Genomic DNA, 21,694 nt, shown 5'->3' with positions numbered 1-21,694 from the left:
CTTGTTCTGGGCAGCAAGTTGCCTATTTTTGTCGATTTTCACGCGAACAAAATAGTACCCGTGAACAAAATAGGGGCCGTGAATAAAATAGGGGCTGCTCTAGCAGCCCCTATTTTATTCACGGCCCCTATTTCATCCCTATTTTGTTCACAAGATCTAGTAGTGTTCACAGACCCTATTTTTTCTTCATAGCCCTGAACAAAGTACAGTGTAGTTCCGGGAACAGAGAGTCCTCGTAACAACGGGAGACTATTTGTTTATAACGACTAATTGGTTTCGGCTTTCTACGTCTCAAATGGGCACGCTCCACTGTTGTGGCTGCACGAGACCGATGCGAAGGACAAGACAATGGTCATTATAATTTTTACGCTACTACATAAATTTTCTTCTGTAATACGTAAAATGCTATCATCACGACATTCAGAAGATTGTGGGGTGAGGCTCTACAACTTGCAAGGTAAATTACATAAACTATTTTCACTGATTATATATTATATATTATATATTATATATTATATATTTAGATTGCAGACACTCATGTGAATAGCAATTATTAGTGTCATTCAGGAGCTGCTGCTGAGGCTGGAGAAGTAGCCAAGGACGAAGTCATTCCAACGTATAACGTCATTGCAGTTGGCACTGTCTTAATTTAATTAAAATTGCCAATTGCCGTTGTAATTATTTAAAAATGGCGTCCGAAAATTCTAAAGTCTATTGTCAGACAAACATACGTGTTGTCAATTAGCAAAGCTGTTTAGTTTACATGAGCTTGGACTGGACGTACGTATATGTAATAGCAAAATGATTTTATATAGATTATATTCAGTATTATAATATGTGTTTCTATTGTAGATTAGACTTTCCCACTTAGGTGGGTTATATCTAAGTTTAAAATACTAAATGCCAGTCTTTGGAATACTGTGATCTCATGTTCACCAATAACGATCAAATTACATGCATGGGAACACGGGGAAAGCATGCATATAGTTAATTCTGGGGAGGTTTACTCACTCTACACGCAATTGGTGTCTAGAATTAGAACACAGACACAGACACAGAAACATGCCCATTAATTCTGCATGACATGTCCTCTAGATGTAGGGAGTTTTAATATGTCCCATTTCCTCAACTCTGCGTGGACGTCTAGAACTATTATTATTTGTATACAAATTGGAGGCTGTACAAAATAGAAGCTGTGAACAAAGTAGGAGCTGTGAAGAAAACAGGGGCTGTGAACAAAATAGGGACTGTGAACAAAATAGGGGCTGTGAACACTACTAGATCTTGTGAACGAAATAGGGACGAAATAGGGGCCGTGAACAAAATAGGGGCTGCTCTAGCAGCCCCTATTTTGTTCACGGGTACTACTTTGTTTGCGTGAAAATCGACAAAATAGGCAACTTGCTGCTCAGAACAAGGTTACTTTTCTCTATTTCTATGTAGTTTGCCTTGTCTAGAGCACATTTGCTAGGAGAAAAGAAATTTGTGCCACGAAAACGCGAGTATTGAGAAGAAGAAATGTGCGTGAACAAAATAGGAGCTGCTACGACGGGTTCAGAACGCGTAAACAAAATATAGTACGCGGTGAACAAAATAGGAGCAAATATGAACAAAATAGGGGCCGTGAACAAAATAGTACCTGTGAACAAAATTGGGGATGTACACATGCCCTCATTATTCTAGATCAAAGAATATGGAGCTACGTTATCAAGTATGGAGGCTGTATTTATGTTGGCTCGAGAAATGAATGCCTCTCAGTGCCACACCCACGTAAGACTCCACAATGAAGGACCATTTTGCAGCCCTGCAAATTGTAATTTTTTACCTGGAGTCTTCAGAAAGTGGAGATATTCAAAAATCAAGATTTATTATACAATCATTATGTTCAATACCGTAATATTGTATCTAGTCTAGAACAATAGCTGAATGCTTGTAGTCAGTTACTCAGTAGTGAAAATGTTGAGATGGCGGCATGGGTGTGACTAGAGAGATCTTTGCAATTTTTATCGTATTGTTGCGTGGATTGCTGGAGTTGAAATATTTATTCTACTTAAGTTTTATTGGTATATTGCTCTCTGATTAGGAGCGCTGCTACTACACAAGGTAACTATTTCTTGCAATTAACTTGTATAAATAGTCAAGATACAAGTATGAGCTATACATTGTCTTAGCTGTCAATTGATGTCCTGTGACTGTTGTCTCGTTTGTCTAGTCAGTCTATCTGCATGCCAGTCTGTCTCAACTTCAGTTTGTCTACCCAACTGCCAGTCAGTTAATAATACATACAATAGTTTGAATACAACATAATTAACAAAGACAATTTACAAGAGTATTCATCTTCTATGACGGTTACAGCTGTAGCAACCTAACTGAAATAATTTAGGTCAGTGTTGAACAAAAAGTTCATATTCTAGCAGAGACTTTTAGTTGCAAACAGTATTCCACTCTACAGCATAAACCCACTTTAAAACTTGCAACAGTACACCACACTCTAGCATATAGACCAAATCAGCCACCTGTTCCACCAATTTTGTACTGTAATAACATTGGTACTCAATGATGAATAGGCATGTGTAGAACATCCTATGTTCGTTTTTGCAAAACCAGACTTCATATATCCTCGCTGCAAATACAAAAGTTGTAATAAATAAGGTCTGCTTTTGTGACAAGACAATTTCTACATGCAATTTCTACACAAGTAGAGTCACAAAGGTTTTGTATATTTTGGGAAGTATTTGTTAGTCTTTCAATTTGGTCTTGTGGCTTGGAATTAGCACACAACAATTAATTAACATCTAACAGCACTACTACGTAGAAACTGGCAAATGTTGTCTCTTTGTGACAACTCCGGAAATTAGCTATATTGACACAGCCAAATGGTGAGAGACAGCTATAGGTAAAGAGCTCTTGATTGATGACAAAATCGGCTTGGAGACAACACTATTATTGAACCAATTACTGCATTCCACAGTCTCTCTAACTCTGGAACACTGACACTATAGCATTTGACCTCTCAATGTCTTTGAAATTATGTTGTTTGTAGATACACTATATCTAGGACATCAGAAGAAATTTGACAAAGAGATGCATCTACATCAATGCCCCTTATTAGCAATTAACCAACAAAGAAACAGATTGTACAAAAACCCATTCCTGCATATATACACACAATGAAAAACAAACATCCTCCATAAGCAGCAGAGGAGTTCATGCATCCGCAAATCCAGTGTTAACAACGGATTCACCACAATTTTAAATTGACCTTCAAATTGGCAATTAGACTACCCGATGATCTACATACACCAATAAACATGCAGCTATTATGGTTTCCACAGTTTCACAAATCCATCTTCCCCAAAGGAAGCTATTAGATTCTGGTGAGGATGATGAGCCAATCCAATAACATCTTTCTCATGAATCTAGAAACACAAAACTGCACATTGACAATGTAAACACTAAATGGCATCCAGTTTACTGACATTCAGGGCTCTTTCTAATGTGCCTGTTGACAAGCTAAAACAGTAAAGAACACAGTCTTCGCCAACACAGTAGATCCATTCTCCTCTTGGTGAGACAAGACAAGAGAAAAAATCTCCACCTTCTTCCTTACCAGAACTGAAACTCTTTGCAATCTATAATGATAACAGAACAGACACAGTCATAGACAAAATTCAAGCCTATAGTATAACAGAAATACATGAAAGTACCGAGGGTGCTGACGCCTCAGTGTGCAATCAACTGGGCATTCAATGCTCAGTATGACAAACACATGGGGCAGCTACTATGCATGCACACTGAAAATCACCGGAAACTCAAGCACAAAGCATCCATAAAACATCACTTCTAAATCCAAAAACATTATTTCTGTTCCCCGTAGCCCATTTCTGTCATTAAAATCCATGAAGGCAAGTACAGCGATAACTCATGTGCACTGAGAAATCACCCATAACCTATGAACAAAGTTTTATCTTGCACATCCACAGCATAAAATATACAAAAGTATCACTTCTTACAGGTAGAAGCCCTTTTTGTCGTTAAAATCCACTGTGCAAGTAGATAAAGTAGATAAAGCGATAACACACACACACACACACACACACACACACACACACACACACACACACACACACACACACACACACACACACACACACACAACAGAGAGAGAGAGAGAGACCCACCCCCACCCACCCCATCACCATGCCTAAGCTTCCACTTCGTTCAGACCCACCATGCTTTCCTGCAGCTTTACTGCATGAGTAGGCAGTGATTAGCTATAAAGACAATGAATGGACTTGTATTTGTATTTTGAAAAATGAGAAGTTGTTTGAGGCTAACAAGTAGTTCCTGAGATGCTTGGTTTGAAGATAAGACCAATGAAGACAAACACCGCCCTATGGTATGAACTTAATTGTAATAGAAGTATGCACCACTATTTATAGCAGTATCTGTTGGTATATATTCTTTGACAAGAGTATTTAGGCAGCTATATACGATAACAAACGAGGGTACTGTAGATATTTGGCCCTTCCTACGGTATGTAGGTTGTCAACTTCTTGACGTCTGGACATTTTCCCAGGAGCTTTAGTAATATAGTCTACGATCCAACTCCAGAATTGTGACATGTCGTTGCACCCCTTGCCTGACTTTATCTTTCAGTGGATTTGTACTAACTAAAAGGTGCTTATTGCAAATCCGAATGTTGCCCTTCGATTAAAGTGTCCTAAATAGAAGAAACAAGCGGTGAGCTCATTGCCATGGCAACCATGCAACATATACACCTTTCCTGTGTAATTTAACTACTTATTTTATCGCTTACATTACAACATCTCTATGTATTCTACTGTACATGATTTGTTATATGTGCAGTAGAAATCATCTGAAACACAACACTTTGATAGTCTAGTGACTTGATGTGTTAGCCAGGTGGTCAATACGAGGCAAGTGATCGGTAGAGTAGTATCGTTCTAATTGACTTTATAGTTTTACTAATCTACTAAGAGCTACATTTCAACAATTATAACTCTAGAATGCTAACACTAAAAGAAAATTTCATCAAGATTGAGTCATCATCGCTGCTGTTACACAACATCGGTATCGCATATTTCACAGTCTGCCTGTTTGTTACAACCTAAAGCTCTTGGAAGCACTTAGAAGCGTCAGTGCACTGGAAACATCCATTGTCTTAGCAGGAGCAGCACCCAGAGCACAGTTACTGCTGCAAGAACATGGAAATGAACGCTTCTGGAGCCGTCAACTGATCTGACAATTGCATAGCTGATGATGTCGGATCTTCAGAAATGAATTTTCATCCATGACCGACAGGAATCAGAATTTCGGGACAACTCTTTCAGACTGTCGCTTGGTTTTTTGTGTAACGGATATAGCTATATAGAGTCGCAGAGAATCATGACATAGGGGCAACCGATTGACATAGCTGTTGTTTGTGCAGACCATTTGATATCGAATGCTGTTATTAAACGTCGCACAACCTATAGGCTTTCCTTACAAAGCACAAACGTTTCCCATACGCCAAAAAGGTTTTCACCAATTTCATATATTTCTCCTAACATAATGAACATTCAATTGCCATATAGCCAAAGTATGCATTTGGGTCTTCCTGTAAATCCGTGCATTTTGCAAATGAACTGGTGGAATCACATCCAGTAAATGCATACAAACCGACGAGAGCTTGAGAAACTGGGCCTACAGTGCGACACATTGTGGACAAATTGATAAAATGAACTGATCTAATTGTTCCTGTTCGAAATATTATTCTACAAGGAATTGTGGGGCAAGAGTGCACCCTATAATATGTGTCGGGTAAAGGATCAGGACACTAGTGGCGTGCAACATGCACAAAGAGGCAATCGAGTGTCCACTTCTTCTTGTGTAAGACTCCAATTCACAAACGTTAACGGACTATACAACATACCTCCAGCATTAAATTCCATGCATGTCACGTAAAGCTGCATGACATTTTGAAAAGTTTGATGCAAACTCAGGACCTAACACTAAGTGTATCCGTACTATTTTGGAAGTACTTCTAGTTCCATTACTATATACATCTAACGCTACACCTGTACTCTTCCAGTCTGTCTAGTTACGTAAATGACCTCACTTATAGATTCTGACTGATAAAAATCTACTACTAGTATTATAATACATCCAGTCCATAAACACCTCCATTACATATTTTTTAATAACCTATTTGCATCTGACGTTCCCATGTACTAAATGTATACTCTCTAGACGCTTTCATTAGGTCAGTGTTGTGAAATGTACGTACATGTATACTGGACTAGTAGTTTCCTATATCAGGCTGATGTCGCTTTACGTTCCAATCGTTTTAATTGTTCATGTAACAATTAATTTTGTTGCACAAACAACTGTCTATTACGTGATGAAAACGGAAAAGAATCGCTACTACCGTGGAACATGGCCTCGGAGTAAAGATCCTTACATGTTGGAACTTACGGTCTAGTAATTTCCTATATTGGGATGACGTCGCTTCACATTTCTAATGGAACTTACTATATGGATATTACACTTTTGTTACATGAACAACTGTCTAACACGCAATAAACGCTGAAAATAATTGCGAATACTGCGTCGCACAGCCTCGTAGTACGGATCCTAAGTGTGTAATTGAACAGTCTTCAAAATTTCTAACTTGGGTCAAAAATATTAAAGGGCAACATTCATATTTCTCTTCAATACGAGTCTAGCAACATTTTAAAGCAAAGAATTAAAGTCGGACAAGGGGTGCAACAATGGTCACATTCTAGAGGGCTTTTCAAGGTTTGGATCATAGACTAATAGTTTTCATGTGGTCAAACACAGTTTACTAAGATTAATTAAAGATAAAACACTTTGTTCCTTTTGTGCCTGAGCATTCTGTGACCACAGCTTGCAAAGAAAAGCATCTCAGTAAGCAAACCTGCATCAAGCTTTAGCGAAGGCAGTGCCATACAATTAAAGTGGGCGTGGCCATATATATATATATATATATATATATATATATATATATATATATATATATAGTTAATAAAACAAGTCAGGTGGCCCCGGTGGGATTCGAACCCCTGAGGTTCTCAGGAAAGCCGCTCAATGTACTAATATGTGTGCAAGTACCACGTCCAGAGTACCACATACGCACCTCTATATAGAGGTTTAGTCAGATAAGACTCAGATAAGACTCACGGTGTGTTCCGTGGGGTAGTGGTTAGCATACCTAGCTGCTGATGCGGGGAGACGTGGGTTCAAATCCCACAGGGGCCACCTGACTTTTCTAACTAACTATACGCATTAGGTCAGCCGATTTACCACCAACTTCTTTACATACGTTTGTCCTTCATCTCAACTTGGATAAATGTAAGGTATACTGGCCAACAAGTCAGTCTTTCCCAGAGTTACCAATGCAAATCAAGCATCTCACAAGAGGGCCTGTGCTATTAGGTTCTCCAGCATATGGTGAGGACGATTATATAAAAGCAACGGTGGCCAGACGCATCGAGAAGGTAATTGAGGCTCAATCACATCTCAGCGATTTAGACCACCCTCAGGTTAAACTTCAACTGTTACGCAGCTGTCTCAATGTGTGCAAAATAAACAATCTATTACGCACAAAATTTGATGCATCTCTTAGAGATTCAATTGAATTGATCACTCGTTCTTCTATCCAGATTCTTCTTGGATTCAGGCAACTCTTCCAGTACAAGATGAAGGTCTTGGTCTATATGAAGCGTTGAGCTCATCGGCAGCAGTTTTTTGTAGGTAGCAGCAACTCTGTTAGACATTTGATGCAGTCATTTTTTAGTCAGTCTAACATGTCAACATCCACAGTGAATCAGGTCCAGTTGGAGTCAGAGTCAAGATTTTTGAGGAAGATGAAGCACACACTCGTCTACTCAAACAACTCAGCAATCGCCCTCCGTCATGTAATCTCAGAACATGATCACAGTGCGTCATTAGATCTATTATCAACTTCATTTAGCTTCAACCTTGAAAGATTGTATTAGTCTTCGAGGTAGAGCAAGATTAAACACCATTCATTGCCACTACTCATGCTAGTGCTTGGTTGCGGGCATTACCAAACCCAAACCTATAGTCCTCGTCATGTCACCACATGAATTCGTGATTGCAATACGGATTTGGCTAGGAATCCTTCTATTCTCGTTCCCACCATCATCATTGAAATGTGTCTGTGGTCAAGTTCTTGACTCTTTTGGCAATCATTTGGTTAGCTGCAGTCACGGTCCTCTCCGGATCAAACGCCACGATGCCCTTTTGTGAAGTGATTTACCACGCTCTTCTAACGGACAACAAGCATGCAAAAAGGGAACAAAGTTGCTCTGGCTATGACAACAGTCGTCCTGGTAATATATTTCATCCTGATTTTCTTCTGGGTCGCCTTGGCTTCTTCGATGTAACAGTAGCCAACAGCCTGCAGCCTTCATTTATTACTAAAGCTGTCAGCAATGCAGGAGCTGCTGCAGAAGCTTGCAAAGACTTTCGTCACGCTGACAGAGTTACAGCAGCTGGTGGTATATTTTATCCACTTTGCTTTGAAAACTCTGGACACCATACAGTCTCAAGATCCTACGCTCTATAGCTTTGAGAATTTCTGCGATAAGTCACATGACATTTTCAAAGTCTTTAAACAACTTCTTACAACAATTGTCTGTGAAGTTATGGTCATATAATGCTAGACTGGTTTTACAACGTTTGAATTTAGAGATAGAGGATGTACATAGTTGGGACATGCATACTTGAGTTGTTGGAGATGTTGGGGTGGGGAACGTTCATGTATGTAATAAATATATCCTACACTAAAAATGTATATAATTATTATATATCTATCTAAATTCAAACGTTGTAAAACCAATCTAGCAATATATGACCATAATTTCACAGACAATTGCTGTAGTAAGTTATTTAAAGACCTTGAAAACGTCATGTGACTCATTGCAGAAATTCTCGAAGCTATAGAGCGTAGGATCTTGAGACTGTATGGTGTCCAGAGACCGAGAGTTTCCACAGCAAGTGGATACAATATACCACCAGCTGTTGTAACTCTGTCAGTGTGACAAAAGTCTTTGCAAGCTTCCGCAGCTTCTGCAGCAGCTCCTGCATTGCTGACAGCTTTAATAATGAATAAAGGCTGCAGGTTGTTGGCTACTGTTACATCAAAGAAGCCGAGGCAACCCAGAAGAAAATCAGGATGAAATATATCACCAGGACGACTGTTGTCATAGCCAGAGCAACGTTGTTACCTTTTTACATGCTTGTTGTCCGTTAGAAGAGCGTTGTAAATCACTTCACAAAGGGCGTCGTGGCGTTTGATCCGGAGAGGACCGTGACCGCAGCTAACCAAATGATCACCAAAAGGGTCAAGAACTTGACCACAGACACATTTCAATGATGATGGTGGGAACGGGAATAGAAGGATTCCTAGCCAAATCCGTACTGCAATCACAAATTCATGTGGTGACATGACGAGGACTAGGTTTGGGTTTGGTAATGCCCGCAACCAAGCACCAGCATGAGTAGTGGCAACGGTGTTTAATCTTGCTCTACCTCGAAGACTAATAACCTCTTTCAAGGTTGAGGCTAAATGAAGTTGATAATAGATCTAATGACGCGTTGTGATAATGTTCTGAGATTACATGACGGAGGGTGATCGCTGAGTTGTTTGAGTAGACAAGCGTGTGCTTCATCTTCCTAAAAAATCTTGGACTCTGACTCCAACTGGACCTGATTCATTGTGGATGTTGACATGTTAGACTGACTAAAAAATGATTGCATCAAATGTCTAACAGAGTTGCAGCTACCTACAAAAACTGCTGCCGATGAGCTCAACGCTTCATATAGACCAAGACCTCCATCTCAAACTGCAAGAGACGCCTGAATCCAAGAAGAATCTTGAATAGAAAAATGAGTAATCAATTCAAGCGAATGTCTAAGAGATGCATCAAATTTTGTGAGTTCATCATCAACCAAACCAGAAACAACTGTGCATAATAGATTGTTTATTTTGCACACATTGAGACAGCTGCATAACAGTTGAAGTACAGCCTGAGGGTGGTCTAAATCGCTGAGATGCGATTGAGCCTCAATTACCTTCTCGATGCGTCTGGCCACTGTTGCTTTTATAAAATCGTCTTCACCATATACCGGAGAACCTAATAGCTCAATCCCTCTTGTGAGACGCTTGATTTGTGTTGGTAACTCTGGGAAAGACTGATCACCTGTTGGCCAGTACACACACACACACACACACACACACACACACACACACACACACACACACACACACACACACACACACACACACACACACACACACACACAGCTCTCATATTTCAAATCAATTCCATACCACCAAAATAATACAAAATGGCATTGTCAGAGGTCACCTTTAAGCACACACGCTACTGTCACATAACAGTTCAACCTAAACCACTTGCTAAACCCAATACAGAACAGATTTAGAAAATGCAGGTTAGCTTTAGAATATAACTGGTTTAGTGCAGTTGGAAACAGGTCAATCCTTACACCAGTGTAGCTGAAACCACTTGTTAAACTGGTTCAAGCGCTAGTGGAAACACGACCGACAGGATATTTCAAATATCTTTTCAAACATATTTCAAATAACAGTAACATATGTACAACATACGGGAGTGAATGTATTTGGTAATTTAAATTATTCCATTTCTCATCTGGTCATGTTTTTCATGTTCTGTGTTTTGTATGTTTCATAAGATCACATTTTACAAGAACCCAGAAAATAGTGTGACTGTCATTGTCAACTTATGAACTGTGACAAAACGAGGCAACCTTCTGAGCCACAGCCAGCATATGGCACTAAACAGTATCTGAAATACATGCATGCCAAAATGTCCGTCTGACTCAGATGATTAGATGACACAGTTTAATAATATGGTATTCAAAATTTGAACAAACCAAAGTCCACACCAAAATTAGAGACAACGTTGGAAAATTCCCGGATCTCAGGTATCCGGTCTCGTAGAGAGTTGATTTCAAACCTAATCAAAAGCTCGTGCCAAGGCGATAACAATTAGCTAAATATAAATTGTCATTGGCCCTTTCTTACATTAATAATAGCCGCTTCCTGTTTAGACACGTAAGTAGAGACCGCCTTCAATTTAAGCTAAAGAGCATTCAGGGAAACCATTTGGGCTTCAAAGCATACCACGCAGGTGATGAAGTAATTAGCTTCAGTCAGAGTCAACATTCTCATCATTTCCTTCACAAACATAGATCTCTTTGCTGTCTGAACTTGAATCGTCTTCTCTGCCTACCTGTATAATGATTCCCTCTATGGGTTAGAGCAACAAGTAATCAGAAGCAATTAGTGACCACTCCTCTAACCACTCCCTAAACATCTAAATACTTCACCACAATTCCCACATTGTCTCTAATTTTGGTATGGACTATAACGAAGTTATCATGATTACCTGGCCTTGCATGTTCATAACGGCTACTGTGCTTGATCGATTGCAGACAACAAACAGCTCAACATTTTTTGGAAAAAGATGAACAGAATTGATTGTTCGGTCAATAGATCCAGAACCAACATCAGGCTTCACTGTTTTGATACATTCAGTGCTCTTCACATTCCAAATCTAAACAAAAATAAAGATTGAAAATGGTGTTCATTGTGGGATACAAGATAACAAGCATACACTCTGAAGAAATGTCTACGGCCGTTTTTCCACTTTTATAAATATAGCTGCACGTTAAGCTGATTTAAAGCGTGTTCACACCAGGCCTAATCATGATTAGTTTGGGTTAGTGCACTAAAGCCACTCATTCACACCGGTCGTACTCATGATTAGTGTAACGCCATTCTAACAATGTAGAGAGTAGCATTACAACCACATTAGTGGCGTTAGTGGTTGCACGTGACTGTGGCACGTGAGGTAGTATACAAGAAGAGCGTGCCGACGATGTTTCTGATGTGGTGTTGTATGTTTAACGTGCAAACGCAGCAACAACATGGCTATGTATACGGAAGTGCAAGCAGATGTCTACTACGTGCGTGCCTATACATGTGACAACTTCCTGCAGTCCCTGAAGAAGCTGCCAGAAAAAGCAAACTAAATGTTTCCCTCTTCAAAACCTAAAGCAATGGATTCATCAAGACAATTCACACAAATTCTTGCCGGACGTGACGGATGAAACTGTTGAGGCTAATCACACTCAAGTGCCCACGTGACCGATGAAACTGTTGAGGCTAATCATACTCCAGTGCCCACGTGACTTACTAATCATACCTAGCGGTGTGAACGCGCTTGCGTTAGTGTTGGCCTAATCATAGTTAGCCTAATCATAGTTAGTCCAGATGTCGGTGAGAACACGCTCTTAGTTTAAACAAGGCTATAAACTACACCAGTTCCAGAAGGTGACTGTTTCCACTAGGTAATTATGCATATGAAATAGGTAAGGTATGCGGACAAATCCGTTGTAACAGTGCAGTATTCCTAAAATGCTGCTTGGCTTGCAGTCATTACGCTGCTCTGTCACCGAGTCAGAGCAACAGCAGTTGTTACTGAGACTTCAAATTCAGCATCTAGGTACAAGCAGTAGCTGCTGATTTCTCTCGTCTATTTGATAACACTTCCATCTTTCAAGGCAATCCCATACCAACAAAATAGTAGTAGATAAAATCAAAATGGTGGCATCAGCGGCAATCTTCAAGCACGAATGCTAGTGGCAATCTTCAAGCACGCATGCTAGTATCACGTGACAGTTAAGTGTAAACCACTTGCTAAACCTACCAAACGAGTTTAGGAAATGTGTTTAGGTTTAGAATATAATTAGTGCAGGTGAAACAAGTCAATCCTTAAACCAGTTTAGCTTAAACCACTTGTTAAACTGGTTTTTAAGTGTTAGTGAAAACACGGCCTATTTGTTTACATTCACCTGTCTGCCTGAAGGCCTGTCTGTCCAGACAATATACTTTCAGACATGAACTATCATACAATAGCAATATGTAAAAGCTAAATACTAGTTTGGCTATCTAAGCTTCTGTACTGTGCACTATTACAAGTGGAATCAATGCTTAAATACAACAATTAAATACAACAATTTGTCTGTCTGTCTCTCTGTCTGTCTATTCATCTGTCCAACTGACTGACTTCCTCCCTAATTGTTTGGTATCTACCATCTACCAACTAGACGCTATACAGTAATCAGCACCTACTTTCACTGTACCATCACTGCTACAGCTCACAACGTTGTGGCCATCTTGTGTAAAAATGGCAGCATTTACAAACGATGTGTGACCACGAAACTCTTTTATCATCTTCCCAGACTTAAGGCCATGAATTCTAAATATTAGAAACACTCCTTGCAGCAGCACAAAAAACACAAAAATTGCAAATATGATATAACAAATATTAATTCAAGTGAAAACTCATGCGTTACACAAAAGTAATCACCAAATACTTCCTTTGTCATTCAGCCTCTAATGTTTGACAGTCACAGTACACTTGGATAAACACACACACACACACACACACACACACACACACACACACACACACACACACACACACACACACACACACACACACACACACACACACACACACACACACACACACACACACACACACACACACACACACACACACACACACACACACACACACACACACACACACACACACACACACACACACACACACACACACACACACACACACACACACACACACACACACACACACACACACACACACACACACACACACACACACACACACACACACACACACACACACACACACACACACACACACACACACACACACACACACACACACACACACACACACACACACACACACACACACACACACACACACACACACACACACACACACACACACACACACACACACACACACACACACACACACACACACACACACACACACACACACACACACACACACACACACACACACACACACACACACACACACACACACACACACACACACACACACAAATGGACAATGAATGAATGGACAATGTTGAGCCCTTCATGTTGTTTGATGTTGACCTTAAAGGTCAGTTGCGAAGATGGCTCCGTTGCCTCTAGAGACTAGGCCTCCATGTGTCACATGAAGGATTACGGCGAGCACTGACAATTCATTTAAAGCTTGGCCAAAGTCATCCAGGGGCACTGACTATGGCGCACATTCTGAGACGACTGGACACCAAGGCCTACAAGTACCCGTCTGCAGGATGCTACTGCCAAGCCGGTGGTCCTGTCCGTGTCTAGTCAATGACCAGGTACTCTCATTTATACTCCTGAGTCAAAATAGGCAATTGTGTGCGAGATCCTTGCCCAAGGAAATTACACCCCTGCCCTTCCCATACTTGAATCCACGACAAAAGGGTCCTGGATGTTTTCATTCTCCAAATACAACTCTCTAACCAATTGAGGAGCTATCAACGCCACACACACACACACACACACACACACACACACACACACACTCACACACACTATGCCATGTATAAAGCTGCCAGTCATGCCACCCCACATGGGGAGCTGCCGCTTCAGTGACCACGCCACTCCCATATACTGGGGAACAACGGTAACAAGTGTCTAGAGTTCAAACACCATAGAGGTAATGTTAATGGTACGGCAATGTTGATCGAAATTTAATGCCTAGATCTCCGACTTATCACCGTTGTTCTGCATGTGCAGAATGAAAAAGCAATTGAGAGGGTTGCAAGTACTCTTCATTTGTACATGAAATTTTATTATTTTCGTACAGATACCTGGTTGTACTAAAATAACATAAATACTAAAATGTATAGATAGATGCACTTCAATTCAGCTACAGTATAGTACTAATTTTTATGAGTATGAAAATTTCTGGATTTACAGTAGGTCGTTAAAGTTAGAGGAGACTGGACGAAGGCAGACAGCAACAGAGCACTACATACTCTGGGCGTCGCAATGCAATATCCGACACCTTGACCTTGATTCCACCATACCCACTATGGGTTTTGGCAACGCAGCGTAATAGGGCTTCTCCAAGCAGCACGATCATCAATATCTGACAAGTGCGCACATGCACACACATGTACACACACACACACACACACACACACACACACACACACACACACACACACACACACACACACTTGGACCTACACCTGGACCTGGAAGTTGGACATCATTGAAGATATAATCTGAACGAATGACTCATTTCCCTCTGTTACGGCAAATTGCATCACATTTGTTACGTGCCATGTCTTGAGATCTTCTGAATGATCTAGTAGTGTTGCAGATGTAAAATGATCCTTGTGCACAGATCACTACTTGCATTGAGGATCACATTGTTGAAGGGTTTAAATTTAATGCAAGAGTTATTTCATAAAGAGCCATCTCTGGCTTTCTAAAACCAGTCCTTTTCATTAATATGAAAGAGTTTCATGTCAGACATAACTTTACCTTGCCAAACAGGGTCATGCAACATTACATTCAGCCTATTTGCACTTGCTGATACACACTGAGAGTGTGCAAGCACACAGCAACTGACTTAAGGTCAGAATAGATACTGAGCAACAGAAGCTCTATAAGACCAGTCATGCCAGCAATCAGCTGTTTTCCGTGAGCACCACGTGGAAGTGTGACTTGGATTCTGCCCCCACAGACACAGACACAGACACAGACACAGACACACACACACACACACACACACACACACACACACACACACACACACACACACACACACACACACAAATGGATATACAAGTAAATTGTGCTCACTTGACTGTGTGATCAAATGAACAAGTTAGAAGTTGACTGGAATCTCTAGAGAACAACACATTGACAACTCCTTTGGAATGTGCTTTCTCAAATCGTCTTAAACATTGACCAGACTGCACTCGCCACACCTAAACCACACCACTAATTTACCTCGACTGACTTCACAAAACACAAGACAGCATTGTTCACTATAGTTACCTTCAACTTTCCATTCTGATCTCCAGTTGCCAGCATCTCACTGTCTCGACTGAATGCCAAGCAAAGTACAGATGATTCCATCATCATAAAATTGTCCTACAACACAACAAAATAAACCTATACCCAAAGTCATAAATACATATTTTTATTCAGTCAACGCTCGAACTATCAAACCAATTCAATCACCATGCCAAAAGTAATACCAAATGCAAACGATAGTTAATAAAATATTACTCAAATAAAATAAAGCACACACTAGTTGTCAAAATTTATATCTGAGACTTACTTGTCTCAACCTTTACAAGCTTTCAATGATAACATTTACATTACATTACTTTCCACAGATACAGATACATATACAGCATTTTCAGCAACTAATAGTTACATAACTAAATTACACAAATGCATGCATCATCAAACCTGAGCCTGGTATTTGAGATCTTTCCGTATCTTTCCTGTTGTAAAGTTCCAGAATTCTATAAAGCCGTCAAGACTTCCTGTTACTAGATACTGTCCGTCAGGAGAAAAGGCAGCACATTCTACATGAGTCTTAGATCCAAACTACACACAAAATTAACTGAGATACTTGGTGTATAAATGTCATCTATCATTTGACTGTTAACTTCTTTTCCCATCTCTACGTCTGTCAACACAACTGTTCATCTGTCTGATTGTCTGTCGACCAAAGCTCAGATATTTCATAGATTGCAACTAACAGACTTGATACACTGCCAAAGCCATGACTCTTGCATTCCATCACTGGAATGCAACTAAAATATTGTCACCAAAACTGTATAGTTTCTCAGGCTTGTCTGTCGGTGTGTGTGTGTGTGTGTGTGTGTGTGTGTGTGTGTGTGTGTGTGTGTGTGTGTGTGTGTGTGTGTGTGTGTGTGTGTGTATGTGTGTGTGTGTGTGCGTTGTCTAAGAATGTTTTTTCGTGAAAGTGCACAGCCTGGACAATCGTACATTCACTCCAATCTTGTCGTACGTCTAATTCTTTTGTTCAGAATGTCACACATGAACGTGCTCATCAAAGACAAATTGTAAATAACTGCTGAATGGAAGTCGTGAAGTCATTATTGAGTAGCGAAAAAGAAGAAAGTGTGTGTGTGTTAACCATGACTGGTGCTGCGTGCCTTAGCAGTCTGCCCTTACCTTTATTGTCCTATTCAACTGAGTTGGGCATTTCTCTTCTTCCTCATCTCTTACTGCAGCCTTCCCTCTGAAGACATCAATACGAGTGCCAGGAGGTAACAGTCCTTGGTGCTGCTGCCATTTCAATGCTTGCCCAATTAATGCCAAGAGACGAGATGGAGCAACCACTGAAACTTCACTTGATAAAGCTAAAAACACAACACTTGCGATAGACACAAATCCAGGCATACAAACATACACACATGGACATATGTTCATTAAGCCCTTCCTGTCGTTTGACGTCGACCATAAAGGTCAGTTATGAAGATAGCTCCCCCTGCCTCTAGAGACAGAGCCTCCATGTGCTATGTGGAGGCTTATGGCCAGTGCTGATAATTCACCTGGAGTTTGGCCAGAGTCATCCAGGGGCACTGACTAAGGCCCACAGTTCCCGTCTGCTGCAGGATGTTACTGCCAAGCCAGTGATCTGTCCAGCCCAGTCAATGACCAAGTACGAATTTATACTCCTGAGTCGGCAAAGGCAATTGCATGTAAGTTCCTTGCCTAAGAGAATTATTATGCCCGTGCTCAACCCATACTTGAACCTGTGACCCAAAGGTTCCGGATGTTTCCATTCTCCAAATGTACCGTAACTCTCTAACTAATTGAGCTACAGGCACACACACACACACACACACACACACACACACACACACACACACACACACACACACACACACACACACACACACACACACACACACACACACACACACACACCACTCACACAGGCAAGCAAGTGAACAGTACAACGCATCCCGTAAATGTCTAATATCATCTGCCCAAAAAGCAGCCATCTGGTTCTTCACTGTCTGCACTTGAGAAAGGCTATATCTAGCAAAATCGGTATATTTTTATGTACAGAAATGCAGCATTTTGAGACATGTGGCAAGCAGGCAGCAGGGAGGTGTGCAATAGATTTGTTTGACAAGTGGGTGTACCGCTGATACTTAGGAAGCAGCAACGGTCGTGCGTATTACTTTTAGCCTAACTAAGATGTAGACTTGTACGCAGGCCTCTTCTTGTATGCCTGTAGTATATTCACATGCTCAACCATGTGCTGGAACTACACATTCGCGAGATGAGCAGTTTCTTCTCGCAAGTGTAGTGCCAACATATGGTCAGCAAGTGAATATATGGGGCGTGCGAAACAAGGACTAGGTAGTTGTTCTAACTAAAGTCCGTCCCAGCTAACTTCAACCCTAGAAAAATTGCAGTAACTTCTGTTAAGAAAGCCACAGCAATGTGCTACTAACATCATTTTGAAGCTCTCGTCGGTGCCGTTCTTGTCCCTTGTGAGATATCGTGGTAATTTCCTGTATATTAATTATTGCATCAAGGAGCTGACCAATGGACAGTCCATGCTTAAAGGTAATAACACCTTAAAATGTTTAGCTATCCGAGGGGTAACAACTGTAAACCTAGCTGGTAATGTTATTGATAATAGTCTAAACGGGTTGAAAGCTTTGGGAAACCTATTTCTATAGAGTAACATTCCCCTATTCTTTGACATTAAGTCATCAGTGTGTCATGCAGTCAATGCTAGTGGTGGTTTCTACTTCCATGTAGTCTCTAGAAATGCAGTCATGCTATTGGCACGTTAAACTGTTTGTTGATGATAACGCTCTCAGTGTACTATGTCTTAATCTAATTACAAAATACCCTCCCACAAGTTGCTTCCGAGGTTGAAGTTAGCTGGGACGGACTTAAGACATCCATCCTTTAAGTTAGTAAGTGCCTGAACATACAAACTTGGACAAAATTATAGGGACACCCTGCTGTGGGTATGTAGTAACATAATAATTAGGTCACAATTTACCAATTTAGCAATATTCTTAAGAACTTACTAGTTACCTCGTTGTTTGTTAAGTTTCTTGAGAATACTGTAGACCCTAAATAGTTTCTTTACGTTTCGCATTGCGGAAAACAAGAGCTAAAAGTGTATGATGTCATGATTGCGTAAGCGTCATAGGTTAGACTCTCTCTGATTTTGTTTAGTGGCTTTTAAAATGTTGGTTTTAATAACGTGAAGGAAAATTGAAGCCCTTCACCAGTTTCTCAGTACCGAGTGTTCCCGCCTCTCGCCCTCATGGTTGCATCCAGACGTCGCCAAACACATTCTGCCAAGTTTCGGACACGAGCGGCTGGAATCTGCTGCCACGCCTCTTGTAAAGCATTCCAGAGCTCAGCTGCAGTTCTTGGTTAGCAACGGTTGGCAACAGTTTTGATTTCATGCCACAAGTTCTCAATCGAATTCGCATCAGGTGATTTTGACGGCCAGTCCAACAGTGTGACATCATGCTGGCGTAGCCATTGTCTTGTTGACCGAGACGTGTGGATTGGTGCATTGTCCTGCTAGAAAACAAAGTCGTCTCCTATCAGTGCCACTGCGTCTGTAAGCATGTGCTCCTCCAAAACCTGTTGGTTCACCGTGCTGCCCAAACGACCTTCCAGTTTCACCATGGACCATGCCAACACATCGATCCCCACACCATCAGACCAGCCGTGTGCTGAATGGTCACAACATTCAGGGAGAAATTCCTCACCTTAGCGACGCCAAACATACAGAGCACAATCATTTCCTATGCTGACTTTTGACTCATCTGTAAAAAGAACAGATTTCCAGTTATCCAAAGTCCACCGTGTATGAGTGGTTGCCCATCTCAGTACCAAACGCCGATGGTTTTCTGTTAGCAGTGGTTTTTTCTAGGCCTCTGAGCATTTACTCCTGTCTCACTGAGACAATGACGGACTGTTCTACCTGACACCTGCTTGTTGGTTTCTTCAGCCAGCTGATACGAGAGCAGTCATGATGGTGCTCTGCTGTTCTGCAGTGCCATTCTCTTCAGCCAACAATCTTCCCAGATTGTTGTTGCCTTTCCACATCCAAGTCGTTTTTCATAATTGCTGCTGCCATGGGAAAGCCGTTGCAGGCACTGATAAACCGATTTCCTGAAGCAGCGGACGAAAGCTGCAATCTGATGCACAGAGTGGCCAACTGAGTGAAGGGCTTCAATTTTCCCTTGCGTTTCAGACTCAACTGTTTGCCTTGAGGCTTCGCTGCAACTCGTCACATATCGCACAGAACAAGACTCTGCAACTGTGTGCAGCTGAACGTTCAGGCTAACTTATCGCATGAGTTTGGCAGTCTCAAGGGCAGCGGTTTTAGTGCAGCTGACATTTTGGCAGTAGCAGTTTAAGGTTTTGCTACGTAAAACATGGACTGGAAGTGACATGTCGATGTTCTTTAGTTGCTGTAACTTTTTTAGTTTTTGTCTTAGGAAGATTGTTTTATAATTTATTAGTATCATATGATTTTTGAATACATTGAAGTTTGTTTATTGCTTCAAATGGCAAAACAATTCAAATTGTGATGGCATGCACGAAATCAATGCACAAAAACAGATGATTCGCCTTTTTCATAATGTCGATAAGAGGACCCACAAAATTACTTTGACTGTCTACTACAGAGCATTCTTAGATTGCATGTCAAAAATAAGTGTCCAAGCGCGATGAACGTGTACAAAGACAAGAAAAGTAAAAATGGACGTCTTCCTTCTAAAGCAAACTAGATGCGCAGTAGGTAGTCGGTACAACTCAAGCTATATTAAGTACTAACAATGATGCAATCCATGAAAAAAGAAATTTGAAAAACATTTGGTTTTGCTAAAGAAAAATTCAATGTCAAAGTTAGACTACACACAAAAATGCCAGGTGTCCCTATAATTTTGTCCAAGTCTGTATGCCCAAAAAGCTCAATCAGACACACATCAGCTTATAACTTTGTTTAACTTAATATGTACCCGTAGTGCTTATGTAGACATTTACAGTATCGATCTTATATTTGAGAAAAGAAGCCAATGAACATATGGAATACTGCACTCATTTCTACTCCTGAGTTGAGAGGCAATTATGTGCAAGTTGCTTGCCCAAGGGAATTACGCCTGTGACAATCCCAGACATGAACTTGCACCCCAAAGAACTTATGCACACACACACACACACACACACACACACACACACACACACACACACACACACACATGCAAACGCACACATGCACACACACACACACACTTCATTAAATGAACATACTAAGACTCACCATTAGCAATAGCTGTCCTCCTTTTCTCCTTGTTGCTGCCTTCTGGGTATGCCTACGATACCAAACACAACTTTAACGACAGATGCTACAAAGCAATATCAAATGCACAATAGCTAGAACAAAGTAACAGTTTGAAAAAGAGATTGAAAAGAGTAACATTCTAGATCATTTCGCATTGTACCTACAAAGTAGGGATCCATTTTCATAAATGATCCAATGACACTACCAACTACTATGAGCAAAGTGTCAAAAGCTACAGTAACTCAAAATTTGATATAGAAAGACCAAAGCAAATTTTATTATAATTAAGTATATAAAATTAATTAGTTTTTCAGGTTGAATGCCGAGTTACAGTTAAAGTAAGCATTGGT

At 40.6% G+C, this 21,694-nt stretch overlaps 1 protein-coding gene across 1 annotated transcript in view; it reads right to left on the bottom strand.

Moving 5' to 3' along the window:
* Window positions 1-3,116: 3,116 nt before the first annotated feature.
* The window catches only part of LOC134187697 (WD40 repeat-containing protein SMU1-like), a 30,548-nt gene continuing 11,970 nt past the window's right edge, over window positions 3,117-21,694 (bottom strand). The window contains exons 4-12 of the mRNA XM_062655849.1: window positions 21,324-21,375; window positions 17,180-17,367; window positions 16,445-16,585; window positions 16,025-16,120; window positions 15,827-15,954; window positions 13,229-13,355; window positions 11,481-11,648; window positions 3,480-3,632; window positions 3,117-3,419 (exon numbers count right to left, since the gene is read on the bottom strand). Of these exons, the coding sequence (XP_062511833.1) occupies window positions 3,321-3,419; window positions 3,480-3,632; window positions 11,481-11,648; window positions 13,229-13,355; window positions 15,827-15,954; window positions 16,025-16,120; window positions 16,445-16,585; window positions 17,180-17,367; window positions 21,324-21,375 (1,152 nt within the window). The 3' untranslated portion in view covers window positions 3,117-3,320. The remainder of the gene's footprint in view (window positions 3,420-3,479; window positions 3,633-11,480; window positions 11,649-13,228; window positions 13,356-15,826; window positions 15,955-16,024; window positions 16,121-16,444; window positions 16,586-17,179; window positions 17,368-21,323; window positions 21,376-21,694) is intronic.

This window comes from Corticium candelabrum, chromosome 12 (assembly GCF_963422355.1).
Source record: "Corticium candelabrum chromosome 12, ooCorCand1.1, whole genome shotgun sequence".
NCBI classification, from domain to species: domain Eukaryota; kingdom Metazoa; phylum Porifera; class Homoscleromorpha; order Homosclerophorida; family Plakinidae; genus Corticium; species Corticium candelabrum.
The sequence above is the reverse complement of the archived record's forward strand: the minus strand, read 5'-3'. Positions and strand labels throughout refer to the sequence as shown.